The sequence below is a fragment of the Haemorhous mexicanus genome, chromosome 6 (assembly GCF_027477595.1).
Source record: "Haemorhous mexicanus isolate bHaeMex1 chromosome 6, bHaeMex1.pri, whole genome shotgun sequence".
Classification (NCBI taxonomy): Eukaryota; Metazoa; Chordata; class Aves; order Passeriformes; family Fringillidae; genus Haemorhous; species Haemorhous mexicanus.
Window position 1 is genome coordinate 50,595,653 of NC_082346.1, and position 15,576 is coordinate 50,611,228.

At 41.2% G+C, this 15,576-nt stretch overlaps 1 protein-coding gene across 2 annotated transcripts in view; it reads right to left on the minus strand.

Annotated features, from left to right (window-relative positions):
* The window catches only part of ITPK1 (inositol-tetrakisphosphate 1-kinase), a 139,318-nt gene that overhangs the window by 96,790 nt on the left and 26,952 nt on the right, over positions 1-15,576 (minus strand). For both annotated transcript variants that reach the window (XM_059850195.1, XM_059850196.1), the window contains exon 3: positions 11,132-11,156. In XM_059850195.1, coding sequence (XP_059706178.1) covers positions 11,132-11,156 — 25 coding nt within the window. The remainder of the gene's footprint in view (positions 1-11,131; positions 11,157-15,576) is intronic.

The following is a 15,576-nucleotide window of genomic DNA, read 5'->3' on the forward strand; positions in this document are numbered from 1 at the left end:
CACAAGGGTATTTAGTGATTGGCAGGGGGAGACATAGTAAGCAGAGCCAGGAGTGTGGTGAAAACAGACTTGCTGAAAGCATCATTTAAACCTTTCTTGTGTCTAAGTCAGCCACAGTCAGTTTGCCACTTCAGAAGAAAGGACCTTGAAAAGGGAGAAGCTGAGGAGACAGCTGAAAAATGCAATTCCACTTGCCTTCTAAGCTTCCACTACACCAACCACCTACAGCCCATCAGGGTACCTCACTAGCCTCTTTCCTTCCTTGTGTTATTTTGAAGTCAAACGTACTCTATACTAATACAGAAGTAAATATAATCCACTGAGCTGCTGTACAAAGGGCTGGCTGCACAAAACTTTACTAGTAAAAAGACTTTACACCAACAGACCTTTAAAAGGCACTGCAAGGCCTGGACCATACTGCATAGACTGAACATACCACAGCACAAGCAGCAGCACTGTCCTGGTCCCTGAGGGTGCTGTACCTGCTCAGGCACAGCATAATCACACCTGTGGCACACAGTGCTCACAGAGCCAACACAGCTTCTGTGTGCATCCACTTCCACAGACTCACCTGATGCCTAGAAAAGAGGCTAGACAGAGTTAAAGAACAAAGCAGTTAAAAGATACAGATTTTTGAAAGCACAGAAAAAGTAGAAAAGCATTGATTTAATTGTACAAGCAGGTTGAAGAAGCTAAGAAGAGACCCAGCAGGCAGCTGCTTTGAAGAAAAGCAATAACAGCATTTATCAAAAGAAAGCAGAGAACTTGAGCATTCAACACACCTGTTAGACAAAATCAACCACCAGGGTGTAGTTTCCTCACCCAACAGAAACTGAAAGCAGTGTGAGAACATGGCCCTTTACTGGTAGGAAAAAGGTCCTCTTGGCCAATGGAGGGTCATCAACTCTAACCTGCCCTTTTTAGCTCAGAAGTGGAAAAACTATCAGGAGCAGGGACCAGTGGAAGAATCTGTCATCAGCAGGGAACAAGTGCTATCTCTACCTCCTTTTTAGTCACTTAATTCACTGATAACCAGCTAACCAGCTATTAAGTTCTGCATGGTATGTAAGTCATCACAACAGGCTCGTGAACTCAGTTTCAAACTGCTTTGTACTTAAAAAGTTCTGTTTCCCTCTTTATAGCTGCCGTTCTTTTTTCAGCCACTTAAAGGTTGTTATCATAAAGGAAAGGGTATTACAAAATAAGCTCATCTAGGTCACAGGAAAGAACATTTTCCAAGCTAACCTAAAGTGCAAAAGACCTCTCTGCAATCAACATAAATTCTCTACAGAAAGCAGTCAGCCTGTTCTCTAATCTTGCCATCAGAAAGGAGAGGAACAATTTAACACTGGCTATGCCGCTGAGGTTATAGGACACTGCAGCTGTGCAATGAAGCTTCTTGCACAAGAAAACAATTTCAGATGCACTTAGACCTTTGAGTAAAGGAAGCTCTTAGCTCCAGTCAACAAAATATGACAAAAACAAAGCTAAAAAGCTTCTCAGATTGCAAAGTCAGCCAAAAAATCCGCTACAATAGTTGTTTTCCTTACATTTCAGTCTTTTACAGTATTAGCTCAGTCCCAATGGCATCTTTTCCATCCCATTCTGGGATGATTCTGTCAAAACACTGTAAATAACTTCTCTGCACTTTGGCAAGGTACCAGGAGGAGGAATAGTTTTTTTGTAAAAAAGCCCTTACTAACTACTGAATGCTCACCTTAAAACTCACACTCAAACAAGGACACTATGTATAAGTCAACATGTACAACAACTTTAAATTACACATGACCTTATTCAAGGAAGCATGCCAACTGGGAAATTAAATGAGGCAACTATAATTTACTGAAGGAAGCTCATGTTGAAAAATTGATCAGTGAATTCTAGTAAGATACTGAGCTATCATGGAACCTAAAATAGCAACCAAAAAACAGTGTAAGGTAAGTCCATTGCTCAGCAATGACAGAAGCATTTTATGGTTTTGTATTTAGGTGTAGTTCCTGCTCTCCCACCCTGTAAGCTCTGTTGTGCCAGTTCTCAAAGCAACAACACTCTCAAATTGATCTTTTTCCTTTAAATCATGACTGAAATGTGAGATACCTTACTGACTGGTTAGCTGACAGCATTGCCTTAGGATCCTACAAGCTGACAAGCAAACTTCAACCAAAAGCATAGAGGACAAGTTCTCTTGACAGGCTTTTATTCACCTATAATATGGGCAACACATAATTCTTTTGACTTCTTTTGACAAAAAAAACCATAAAAAAAAACATTAAAGTAAAATGTTCTATGGCATCACCATTTCAGTGACAAATCTGCACACTGAAGTCAGGCTTGGGTTTGCTGTGTTTTTAATGCACAGCTGAGACACAGAAAGCATACTTGGATACAGAGCCTCCTGGGAGCAAAACCACCCTGCTCTGCAGGCAGGTGAGCTGGAGGAGAAGCAGCAGAGCACAAACTGTGACTCCCATGAACAAAGCTGGCTCTCAGAACTGCACAAAGCTGGATGACTTTTGTGGCTCCTCTGGCTTTGTGATTTATATAGATTCATTACTATGTCAGTAGCACACTGTCTTTAAGTTTCTCTTCCCTGAAGAAGGAGCAACAGAGAGACTCACAGGAACCTGCTGGAGAAAGCTTCTCTCCAGGTTACCCCCAGTCCATGGGAATAAAATTAACTCTTGCCCTCAACCTTCTCTTTGAAAAGAGCTTTCCAAAAGAAAGGTCTACTTCCATCAGGTGCTAAGGGACTGCTTAGGGCAGATCAATGCCCTTAGGTATCCAGTGACTACTCCAATCCATTTATTAAGTGTGGTTACCCACCCTTGCTCCTGGCATAGCCCGTAGAAAACCACACTGATCTCATTTAGAAAGCTGCAGCAGCAGTCTCCTTTGTGACAAGTCATATGTGGGAAAGGGTTGAAAAAAATAAAAATAAATTTTAAAATTAACATACTACAGCTCTGTGACCTTATGCTAAAGAAACCCACATCTGGGATAAACCACTTGTACCTCACTTTGGAGAAACTATGCCTATAATAATCTAAATTTCTCCTGGTAATCTCCTGTCTTCCTCAAAACTAAATCCTAGATTCAACAATTTCCACCCTACATTATTAATTACATTGCTTTTGGTACCATGCAAAATTACCATTAGCAGTAAATTTTACTGAAAATTGAGAGCGATTAAAAATTAACTGTCAAAAACTCCAGAAGTATTTTCCATCCAAAGGTCAATATTAGAGCCACTTCCGTGGCTGACCCTTTTTCCTCTTCACCAAAAACCAAGCTATTTTCAAACCATCACAGAGATATTGCAAAGTAACAACCAAAGGCACAAAAAACTCCTACAACATATGCAGAAACCCTTTCTGTCTGGTCTGTCTACATTTAGACAGACAGCAAAGAGGTCTACACCTTTGCAAAAAGAAATTAAAAGAAAAACCAAGTGTATTGTTTTCATCAGAAATGCAGGGTTGAAGTGAAAAATAAATACTTATTCTAGCAAAAGACATCACCCCTAAAACAGTGCCCCTTGGAGAGAAAAAAAGGGGATGGGGCAGAAGTTCAGCTGTCCTAGTTAAGTTGAAGCCACTCTTCTGTCTTCTGCTTTATTTCCTAAAGGAAATGAAGTTGAGGAAAACATTTCCAGTTTTTGCTGTATTTGATTGTGCTCTGTTTTATACAGAGGCAGCTTAAGTACATGCACTAGGAGTTTCTCTAGCTTAAGGCTAAAGACCTAATACAGGAAAACCCAAGAAACTTCAGGGCTTATGTCTTTAAGCACCAGGTTTTGTTGGAACCATTCACTCTTGCAACATTAATACGTTTATCTCCTTTAATTGTGACGTGCCAGAAGAGCAAACAAGCATGCAATATTTTCAGATACAATTATCTCAAGCCACAGATCAAAGGAGTAAGTCTTGCAGAAGCTGGAGAAAGAAGAGTCAACATAAACTGAAAAGACTTCCTCAAGCTCCACTGATCTTCTGCAGTGCAGACCTACCAGCACCCTCACTGAGGAAGACAGGCACACACACAGCCTGCTCCGGTGTTCTGACAATATTCTCTCTATAAATCTTCTGTTGGAAGCAACCAGGTCTGAGCTACAGTGGGTACATGAGTCATTGCTCCTAAAAAACATCTCTGTGGAACCAAACACCAGGACTGAAGGCAAGGTTACAACTGCTGTGACAGGAATAAGCTTGCAACTCTGACAGAGCAGAGAACTGCATGACTTCACCCCCAAACCATACAAAGGATAGGGCATTCATCTGGGAGAGTACAGGGTCAGAGATACAGTCACCCTTGTCATGGTATCGTGTTAACTCCCCATCCTTCCTACTCCAAGAAAAAACTTCAGAAAAGGTCAAAAGAGCTACATGCATATTTGTACTTCAACACTGACTGTGCAGTTTCAGCAAAACCACAAATGCAACAGGTTGGTTTTAAAATAAGGCATTTCCTGAATCACGTGCCTTTGAGCACACTCCATGTGCCTGTTTTGATACTATATCACAACACCTGCATCCAATGAGACAAATAATTCTATTGTTTAATGCAGACTCGAAGCCAAGTCTTTGTTGGCCAATAGGCACTTGCAATTATCATGATTCTAAAAAGCACTAATAGTCATTTTGTGCAAAGACTGGGACTGTATGCTCCAAAAAGAGGCAAACAGTTTTACAAGCCAGCATTTCTTTGAGAGTCTTACTTACTTTATCCATACTGCTTCTTGATGAGGGATTTATGAAGCTTTGCAGTTCACAGAAGTATCTGGGAAGACACATGCTAATGACAGAAAGAATACTATACACCAGCCTTCAGAAATGAGCAGCCCTGTTTTCCTTCACACACTCATTTGTCTTTAAATCTATCTATTTAGATATCTGATAGTAACTTAAATGGCATTCCACTACGTGGAATATTACCTTCCTTAGGAAACAGAGGCAGAATTTGTAAGGGACTTGCCTAAAGTGCCTGCAGTAAGTGACAAAGCAAGGCAATTCCCACTGCAATTTCAGTCCCATTAGAGCCACCAAAATCTTTGGGAGAGGTCCCACAGGGACTGGATTTTCACTCAGGACCTCCCAACTCCTTGCCTTTAGCACTGTTAGGAATCACTGCCTCATCACTACATACCAAGGAGCGGGGGGGAAGACAAAGGCACTGGGCAGAGCTGGCTCCATAGGCCAGAACAGTACAAGCTCCAACCTGACAGCCATTCTTTATGCATTAGTTACAGATTTCTAAATCTTAGTAATGTTTTCACTCACACAGGTGCTGTCTGCAACTGACTGCAGAACCCACACACCCCTCTGAAGTTACTGGAATTCACCACTAAAAGAAAGCAGTCAAACCAGTCAGTAAGAGACTCTCTCTGAGACACAAAAATTTCTTTACGGTTCACTCACTCACTCACCAAAAGTGAAAATAAATGCAATTTGATTTGTTGGGCTTACCCTGACTAATTTTTAGGAATAAGTGTTTGCTGTCCATTTAATCTGCTTAATCCACATGGTGAGAATGTTCCATAGTTTTGTCTTCCTTCCCTGCCCAAACAGATGTGTATTTATTCTTCTTCCCCAGTGGACCAGAAAGGCCTGTGCTGTACCTCAGTGACCAGCGTGCTGATGCAATGTAAAGCATCGTGCCAAAGTCATCTCTCCCTGCACTGGAACCTGTGCTTCATTGCTGCTGGGCAATGCTGCTTCTCAGCTGCCACACAGGTCTCACACAGAAGGATCTCCCCTACTGAGAAGGACCAGAGGGAGGATTCTGCCAGGGATTTGTTCTTCCACATTTCTGCTGTTTCTGGGTTCAAACTGATATATTAATGCACTTTTTGGAAGATCCTACTTTGTGTGCTTAGCACACCCTTTGTAGCACTGACACTAAGAAGTATCAGGATCTTTCCAAGATTTTAAGCAGTGGCCCCCCTACCTTCAAACATATGCAAAGTACCTAACACAATCCAGACTGGGAAGGGCTGGAGAGCCTCTATAGCTCTATAGCATCGCTTCCAAAAATGCACTGAAGGCAAAGCAGGCTGCCATTCTCAGGAAAACATGCACTTTACTGAAGGACTGGCATGCATGAAAAAATAAACTTTCTTCTCCCAGTGCTAGAGAGCCAACTCTCCAACATCTCAACAACCTTGCTTGCTTTGGAAGCTTTCCAGTCACATCTTTCTGTATATGCTACCAAATATATATTTTACAAGCTCCTTTTCTTGGTTAGAATACTGCTGTTTCAAGCTTATTCCATTAATAATTCATGTGAAAATAAACCTCTCCTCATTTCTAGAAAACAACAGTTCCCTGGCATCAAATAGTAGAAACCGTTGTCATTAGTATTTCACTTTGATTGAAGAATTAAATAGTGTGGAGGGCACCCTGAATTCTCCTTTGATGGCTTCAAGAAAACCCATGTCTCAAAGGACAGTCTTCTTTTCCAAAGCAAAAGATTTCAAATATCTCTATTCCCAGAAAGTTGGGGGAAAAACAAGACAGTGGTTGAGACCATTGTAACTACTACAATCAGCTGTTCCACATCAGAAAACATGCTCTCCTTCATATCCCACTGCTATTAAAAAGCATGCAGTTTGAAATACAACTAATCCTACTTTTATGCTCTTCTATCTTAGAAGTATGTTCTGACTTGAACATGCTTCTAAGATAGAAGAGCATTAGTGTTCATTTGATCCAAAATCACCCATCCAAAAACAGGGAATCTTCACTCTTTTAGAATTAAAAAATGTGAGCAAGAGCTCAAAGAAAGTTTGGGTGTGGAAGTGCTTGAAACAGCTTTCAAGTCACGAGAAATACAAAGGCTCCAAACTCTGTCACACAAAAACCAAACTGGCAGTTTGTCAGGAGCCAAAGGGCTGCAGCTAATTATTCTGGTTTTGCATAGCTTGTGAAACAAAAATAAATGCATGTCTCTATCAGAGGTACTTGTGATGATTTCCACTTCAGTGCACATGTTTTCACTCTTACATTCTTCAAACTAAGCCAACAGATTTTTCCTGAAAAACAAGGTAGATGTTCTTTCCCTCCCTTACCAGAGTACAGTCATAAGAAACTGGCTACTTCACTAGCTAAAGAAGAACTGACAATTTTCAATCCTAAATTTTGCCATCCACTAATTTCAGTAATGGAGGGCTCGAAACTGAACAAGACCAGAAGCAGATTTACTTTAAAACACTATAAAAAACACTTATTTGCAGATGCCATTACAGAAAATAGCTTTTTTTAATGACAAACACTCCATCCACTGCATAGCTTCATAAGCAGTCTTCCCCTTGAAACAGTGATGAAAGAATTTATTAAGAAATGCTCCAATTTAAGCGTTTTCTGGCGAGTCACCCCAATGCCAGCACAAGAGCTGTTCTGCCTCAGCCTTGTCAGCTGCTGCCTGCCTAGCAACTGCCTGCAGGCCATGGCAGATGGGCTTTGGTCATGTCTGTCACCTGTCCAGGGCATCTCTACCCTTCTCTGGCCACCAGCTCAATCCACACCAGCTGAGCAGGCAGCTGCAAAGGGTGGGAAGAGCCAGTAGGAAAGAAGAAGGTTTGGAACTGCCACAGGAACCACAAGAGCATCTCATTCAGAATACTTTAAATGCAGCCTGAAGATTAAACACAGCTGAATTGGTGCTGCCTTTTGCTGGAAGAGAGCCAGCAGCCCCAGCCCTGCGTCACCTTTCAGTGCTCCTGCCTTCATGCCCACACAACAGCACAAGCTAATGGCCCCACAGCCCTTCCCAGACAGCTGCAGCTGAAATTCCTGCAGCACAGGTTTGCAGCACAGACACCAACAGCACTGGGGCTGGAACTGCAACAGGTTCCCTGGAAGAAATGGGACACATCCTTCAGTCTCTCCTCCTGCAAAACTGGAAAAAGAGTGCTTCCTTACCTTATGAGGTACAAACAGGTAAGCACCCTAATTCAAAAAACACCCTGATACTCAAGTGATCCCTGCTTAAAAAAAATAAGCAAATGCCCCATAATAAGGTGAGAGATGAAGCACAGTATTCTGTAAAGAGCCCATCTTGAAAAGCTAGTAAATTGCTTCTTTTGGTATTTTCCTTGTAATATAACACTGGTTTATTTATGGCTGCCCCACTGACTTGGATTTAAGCTGCAGAAAGCAAAAGATCCAAAACATTGCCACATTTTAAGGATGCTTCTACTCAGAGTTCTGCCATGTCCACCGGAAAAACAGAAATGAGCTAATCCTATTCAGGCTCCCAAATGTTTGGGTGCAGGCTCAGACTCATACTGTCTTTGGAAAGTTCATAACCTTGAAAGCTTTTTATTTAATTAATCTACTGTACCATCTTCTAAGCCAGCTAGCTTGGTGGATGTTACTCGGCTGTACAATATAATGTTGCACATTTCAGCTTTTGTACCTTGAGTTCACAGTGAATTCTTATTATGTTAGAAATTAATCAGTATTTCTAAAAAACCCCAATCATTTATCACCACACAAGTTGAGAGGTTTTCTGTTTGTTTTCAATGTGATGCTTTAATTAAGGTCTTACTGCTAGATAAAGGAGAATGTCTGCTTAGCATCCCACTGCCTGTCCTGTTTTTGTTTTATTTCTCTTTGGAGGATGTGCATGTCTCCCCACTCAATAAAAATAGAAAGCTGGAACCACTCTCTCTGCTGAAAGTAGAAGTCTGAGAGAAGACAAAACACAAAACCTGAACACAAGTCATGAAATGTTAATTGCTGTCTAGCAGCAGCTCACTGAATCGGTACAGCACAATTAGCTCTAAGAAAGCAAAATAAAAGAATTTAATCTGTCTAGCCAAAGAAGAGAGGTCTATCCTAAATCCTCCCTGCAGGAAGGAAACAGAAGTCACACAGGTGCTTATTTGAAGACTTCCAAGACTTCCCTTTAAGAGTAGAAAATCCTTTCCTGCTCCTGTGAAACATCTTTAGAAAAGAATAATCTGATGTATGTTCCCAGAAGTCAGCACATACCAGTCCCTCGTGCTTTGCTCTCTAGAAGCCAGTAACTAAACCTCACCTTCCAACTCACCACTTCTTACTGGAAAGCAAATCTACTTCAGAAAAATTCTGAATTTATGTAAAGAAGAAATTAGGCAAACATCCTGTGTATCTTGAGTTTTGATTTACATGCTCACTGTCAGATCTAAGAGCTGGTTTCTTTTTAACAGGACAGGTTCTTTAAAGGAGAAGGGGAAGCAAATCAAAGAAATGCTGCTGCTGTTTTACACAGGAAGACAATATTCCCTCTGTCAAATAAACCTTGTGCACCAGATGGACACCAAGACAATCCTTCATCTAGAAGCAGGGCTAGGGGGACAGATCATGCAAGGTGCCTCAGGCAAAGGTTTCTAGCAATAATGGGTGAAGCAAGAGCCCATTTCTGCTACTTTCCCTACTGGCTGTAGCACATGCATCAGGATATATGAAGCAACACACAAGTGATAGGCAAAGGGTGATCACACACTTCTAGACATCCTGTTCCAAGAGAGCAGCAGACACCAGAGATTGAGGTATGCCTTTAGGGCACAAATTCCTGGTATAGGTTAGTCTGACATCTCAACCATGCTGTCAAATACGAGACGATAAATTATGAGACCAAAAAGCATTTTTATGGGGACAAAGTCCTGTCTAGTTCTGTCCAAATGTTTCCCAAAATGCTCTTACAATAAATAAATACTTTCCAATAATTTTGTGTCTATCTGATGACTAGCCATTAAGCTACAAAAACCTATGGAAGGACAATAACTTTAATCCATGAGGTAAAATGGAATCTGCCCTCTGCTCAACTAATGGATGCATCACTGAATTCATCTCATATGAGCCCCTCGCTGCATAAATGTACAGTGCAGGTGCAAGGCACACATAACAAATGCAGGCATTGGACTGTAATACACTGAGGTATTAATAAGATAATAATGTCCCCCAGACAGTGACACAAATATGGGCTAGCTTTCTCCCAGTGCTCCTGATCAAGCTGTGCTTTGTAAATGTTGGTTTGTTTTTATCAATCTGGTAATGGCATTATCAAAACTGATGAAAGAAACTGCCCCTTAGCTCTGAGCAATAGGAGGTACAGGAAAGGAAGATGATGCTGTAGTGGTGAAAGGTTAAATACAGCCAGTAAAGTATATGCCCTTTGTCCTTCTAACACAATGCATCTCTCTGACAACCACTCATAACTGAAAAGCATACTCTCCATTTTAACTAGCAATGAGAAGTTTTTAAGTCTTTTCTGACGGTGGATTCTTTAAAATAACATGGCATGATTTTTCAATTTATTTTTTGTTAAGTGCTTTTCTCCTGCTCCCTGCTGGTGTTGAGAAGCACCTTCCACATGGATTTCAGAGCAACCTTAATTACCCAAGGCTAACACACCATTTTCCCCCTCTCTCTTCTGTCGCCTCTATTGAGGCAGTGAGGAACTCACCACTTCAGAGTTCAAAATGAGCGCCAGGTAAGTATCAGCAAGAGTGAAACCTATGACATACAGCTCTTCTAAGCACACAAAATAAGCCAGAAAGAAAGAGCATGCTTCCCCTTCATCTTTTAGGGCTTATAGTGCTCTATGTTACAGCTGACATGTAACATAATTCCTTTCACAAGCTGACACCATCCTTTAAGTAACATCTTGTGTGAAATATGACCATTCAGAGCTGGGAAAGAACAAATGCAGCCAACACCTGAACTTATCTGTAGATGGGCCACACCTTGAAAGCACTTCAGTATCATTTCACTGCTCAATGGGTTACAAGAACATTTCTTCTGCCATAGTTTTTTTTTTTTCAAAGGACATATCCTGTTTCTGTTAATTGCATTCTGTGAATGCAATTAAAAGAGTAACATCACCTAATCAACTATCAGAACTTATTAAATGACAGACACAAGGAAAGCCTAACTGCATTCCCACTTTCACTAGTGCACCTATTAAGCTGGACTGCACGTGGGTTCAACACATGCTTCATAAAAGGGGAATCCTGTCTATCCGAAAGCAGTATCTGTTATAAAGAACTGAATGGAAAGAAAAATCATTAAACCCAGGTCATATTGGCATCTGAATGAGAGCATTTAAAATCAGCAAGCCTTCTTTAGAAGAAAATAGAACTTTTACTCACCTGTACTACTTCTACGCCTCTTTTCCTGGAAAAAAGGAAGAAAAAAAAAGGAAACGTTAGTGTTGGAAATGTGGGGAAAATGTAAAAACAAAAACTAATGGAAAAGCACTGCTTCATACTAGAATGCAAACAATAAAAATCTGCACTAATAACCTGATTCAAATTCAGGGAAGCACTTGTTCAGTTTCATTCCCTGTCTAGGAAGCACTTTGGCAGATTCTGACTCATGTCCCCAGAAGTAAGCCATGATGAATACTAAGCAGCTGCAGTGCTGGGACTGATAGGGCTGTCAGGTGAGCACAGGTAGGAAGTGGCTGATATTAAGGAGGGAGCACCTCAGTTTTAATTAGATCTAGTTTGCTTTTCATTTCTCATCTGCCCTCAGAGTGTGCAAATTCCACCACAGCACATTCTGCATGCTTGACAGATCTTTTCTTTTGAACCAAGGATACAAGTATAAAAGTCAAGGAGAATGAACACAGCACCTTGCAGCCATTTATCCTCTTATTTATAGCCTTATTCTACCCCCACCATCTTGGTACACAGGATGATATCCTGGACTTCAGGTTCAAAGACTTGCAGTCAGTCTGATTCCTTCAAGAGCACAGTTCAAATACTTAAGAGTTTATCAGAAAGGACCAAGCCTTTGGCCACATGGAGAATCGTTCCAGTGATCCTGAATCTCCAGGAATGAGAGACTGGAGAGGCCTATGAATTATACACCAAAATGCTGAGAACTGCAATTGGTAGAGCCAACTTAGGCAGGTCTGTAGAGACAGTTGTCTACTCTGAGGTATGAGAACTGAGATTGAGGTACATGCAGTCAGACAATGCCCAGTCACTGCCTTTGACAAGTTATCAAGCAAAACAAACCATTTCTGCACTAGGCTTGAGAGCAGAACTGAATCCCTGGCACAAAGCCCAGCCACTCCTGCTCCATGCCCTCCTCCCAATACACGCAGGCTACTTAAGTAAGTTAGAATCTTCTCACTTTGAAGACATAGGAAATTTAACTTAAAAATGAAAAGCCTCAGTGAGCACAAGACAGGAATCTCTCTTCCTGGATCCCACTAGCCCCGTATGTGAAAATCAAGGTCCCTTTTTTTGGGAGGTCATAGAACAGGACCGCCTAACTCTGCCCTCAATGCTCTTCTATCTAAGAGTGTCTGTGTTGTTGTCCACAGTCACAAATGCTGCACACTGCTGAATACACAATGGCTCCTCCAGTTTTCCACCCAAGACAGTAGGTCTTTCTTTTGGGAGGCCATTACAAGGATGCCCGAAGGGACAGGCGATCAATCAGCATCTCTGACACAAATTGCCCCCTCTTCCACTTTACCAGTCTGGAGTCTCTCTGGCCTAGAAGCAGCATTCAATGCACGGACACAGGAGAGAGCCTGTTGTGAGAGCTCAGCAAGGAAATAAAAGAGAAAATGAAACCAAGCACCTCTTGCAAAGAATTTCAAAGCCCTCTTGCAGATAACAGAAGCTGTAAGTGGTGGGTGATTAATATACTGTCATGGTGTGGGAAGCACTACTGTAGATCAGCACCTGAGGCTGGCCAGATGTGTTCCAGCTCTGTGGTGAGAAGAAAATATGAATCTTGTAGAAAAAGAGTTAATAGCCAAATTGTTGAAACCATGATTTTCACAGAGCTAAGCAAGAAAAATAGGGAAAATTAGGTGGGAAATGCTATTTTGTAAATTAGGGCAGCAGACTACTCAGAAACATTCCAGGTATTGTAAGCTAAAACTCAAAATAATGAAACATTTTTTGCTGTGTGTGCCCTGGAGTAAACAAAACAACTCAAAACTACCATGGAACTACATCAAGCTGCAGACAAAACTGCACCACAGTCCCTGGAAGGACAGTGACTGATGGCAAAAGCTGCATTTTCTTGTCATGCCTACATATACACTGAATAAGCTTTATTCTACTTTGAGGAAGATAAATATTCGTGAGCTGGGTGCCAAACCCATTTGAGAGAGAATCAGTCCAAATGGTTTCTGTAATCGCCCCAAAATGAACTTTGCAAACATTCTGGGACTTAGTGAAACCAACTGCACTGTCCAGCAAAAGGGAAGAAGCCAGAACAGCACAGGGGCAGGGAGAGAAGGGGTGCCTGCTCTTAGGTACAAGGCCACACATGCTTAAAAAGGTACAGGAAGAAGGAAGCAATTACCAAGGCTGGCTTGTAGGCTGGTCTTCCCCTTTTCTGAGGGGAGCAGGATGTCCTTTTTGTTACCTGAAATAGGAGAACCTTTTCTGCTGAAACCCAGGGGACAAGAAACCATAGAAGCATTTTGAGGACTAGTTAATGTGGGAAAAAATCCTCTACCAAAATATAATAATTTGAAAATAAGTTATTTTAAAAACAAGAAGTATCCAAACAATCAGGATGTCAAGCCACCATGCACCTCAGTTTTGTTATTAGCTGATTCTCTGCCCAGAAGATTTCCTAAGCCAGTGAATTCAAGCTTTTCAGCCAGGCAGGTCACAGCAGCAGGCTCAGGGCAGCAAGATATCCCTTATGCAACCAAGCATGCAATACCATCTAACCACACAAACTGCCTTACATCACCTGGGAAAGCGTTTAGGGTCAGGCACGGAAAGAAAGCTGATCCTATGCACAAGAAACTCTAGAACCTTCAAAAAACAGAGTAAACAGAGAGAATGAAGCAGACTGTGGGCCATAATTCCCCAACAAGGGGTTGCCTGTGCAGGACACACAATGGAGACAAAACAGTTGCTGAATGAACTGTGCTGGGAGCCTGAGCCACGGACCAGTTACCACTTCTTCCTTTTGTGCTTTAAAAAGCCAGTAAGAAAAATACATCCTACAACTCTCATGTAGATTCTTCTGGGCTGTCTCTTTAGCAGAGGACAGGCAGGGCATGATTGAAAGGACAGGATGGGATGACTATTTCACCTGGTATGCTGACAACTATTCTTGTGTCCCTCATGGTGCGGTCCATGACTTTCTAGCTTCCCATGCAGTCTGAAAGTGAGCCACTGCCTACCAGGGGAAGGGCTCCCATTCCCAGCTGGCCTAGCTGCCTCCTGACAAATCTCTCTTTCTGAGGAGAAAAGAAAGGTCATTATTAGCTGTATTTCCCTTCTGCCTCTGAAGAGGCAACTCAGCTGTGTCAAAGAGAGACTGTGTCTGTCTACTTTCATTGAATAGACATTTGAAAAATGGTCAGTTCTAAACTACATTCCCAGAGGTCACTAATTTTAAAATACTTCTCATTTCAAAGATCATCTACACACTGCAACATTTACAGGAAAAACCAGAAACATTTAAGTAACTGCTCAATTAGTCTACAATACCAAATAAAATCAAAAAGCTTGTTTCAACTTATTAGTTCTATACCTGAATCCTAGAATACTATAGGATATTCTAGTTCTATACCTAGAATCCTAGAGTGAATAACTCTACTGGATAATGTAAGCCTCCCTGTACGCAATAGCAATTAAAATAATTACCCTGCTAGTTGACTCCATGTTAAAGTTGGAATGATGTATGGATTTAAAGAAGAATTCAATATCAAGTTACTAAAGGCACATTAATCAATGTCCTGAAATTGATGTTTTACCACAGCCTCAAACTATGTAGAATAGCTGGCTTTTGGGGTAGGGATTGGGTTTTTTTAAACACTCAAAGTAAACAGTTTGCATTAATTCCCCACAGCATCTAGGACCTGAATATCATAGAGAATGACAGTTAAAAGAGAAAAAATTACTATCAGGTTGTACATCATAGTCATGGTTAAATTAAGCAAATTGTTTTTCCTGTATGGTCTGAGTGACACACTGAAAAATGCCAAATGAAAATTACAATTTTAAAAGCAAAAGCCAAACTTTCTATCATACATGCAGTGAAGTTAATTTTCTCAGACATCACTTTGAAAACTTCCCATGTAAAGAAGTAGCAAATAATAATAATAAGAAGAAGAATGTATTGCTTTAATATTAAAAAAAGCATTTTCCCAGAAAAACAATACACTGGCATCAAAGGAGCTTATAAATATTAATACATCAGAGCAAAAACCTGTAGCCACTAAGACTTTCCACCACACTGAAAACAAGCCAATACTGGACAGCCACAACCTTGTGGACAGCCCATTTCCACTCCTGGCATAAAGGCAAGCTCAGCTCAATTGCCTTAGCTTTTCCATCAGCAGAATACTTCGCTTTTTTTTTTAATAAATATTTGTGACAATCCTTGCTTTTATTATTTTTCATCACTGATGGACTCCAACTTGTTGTCTGTCAAGGAAAAAACCAAGCAGCAACTCCAATATTGGGGTGCTTGCTGTCCAGGGGATCCAGCTTGCAGCCACAACCATCAGTGCACGTGGACAAGGCATCTGAAAGATGGCCAGACTCAGCTGTAACAGGGGGAGGACCTTTTGTGGCTTGGTTTTTTGCACACAGATTATCAA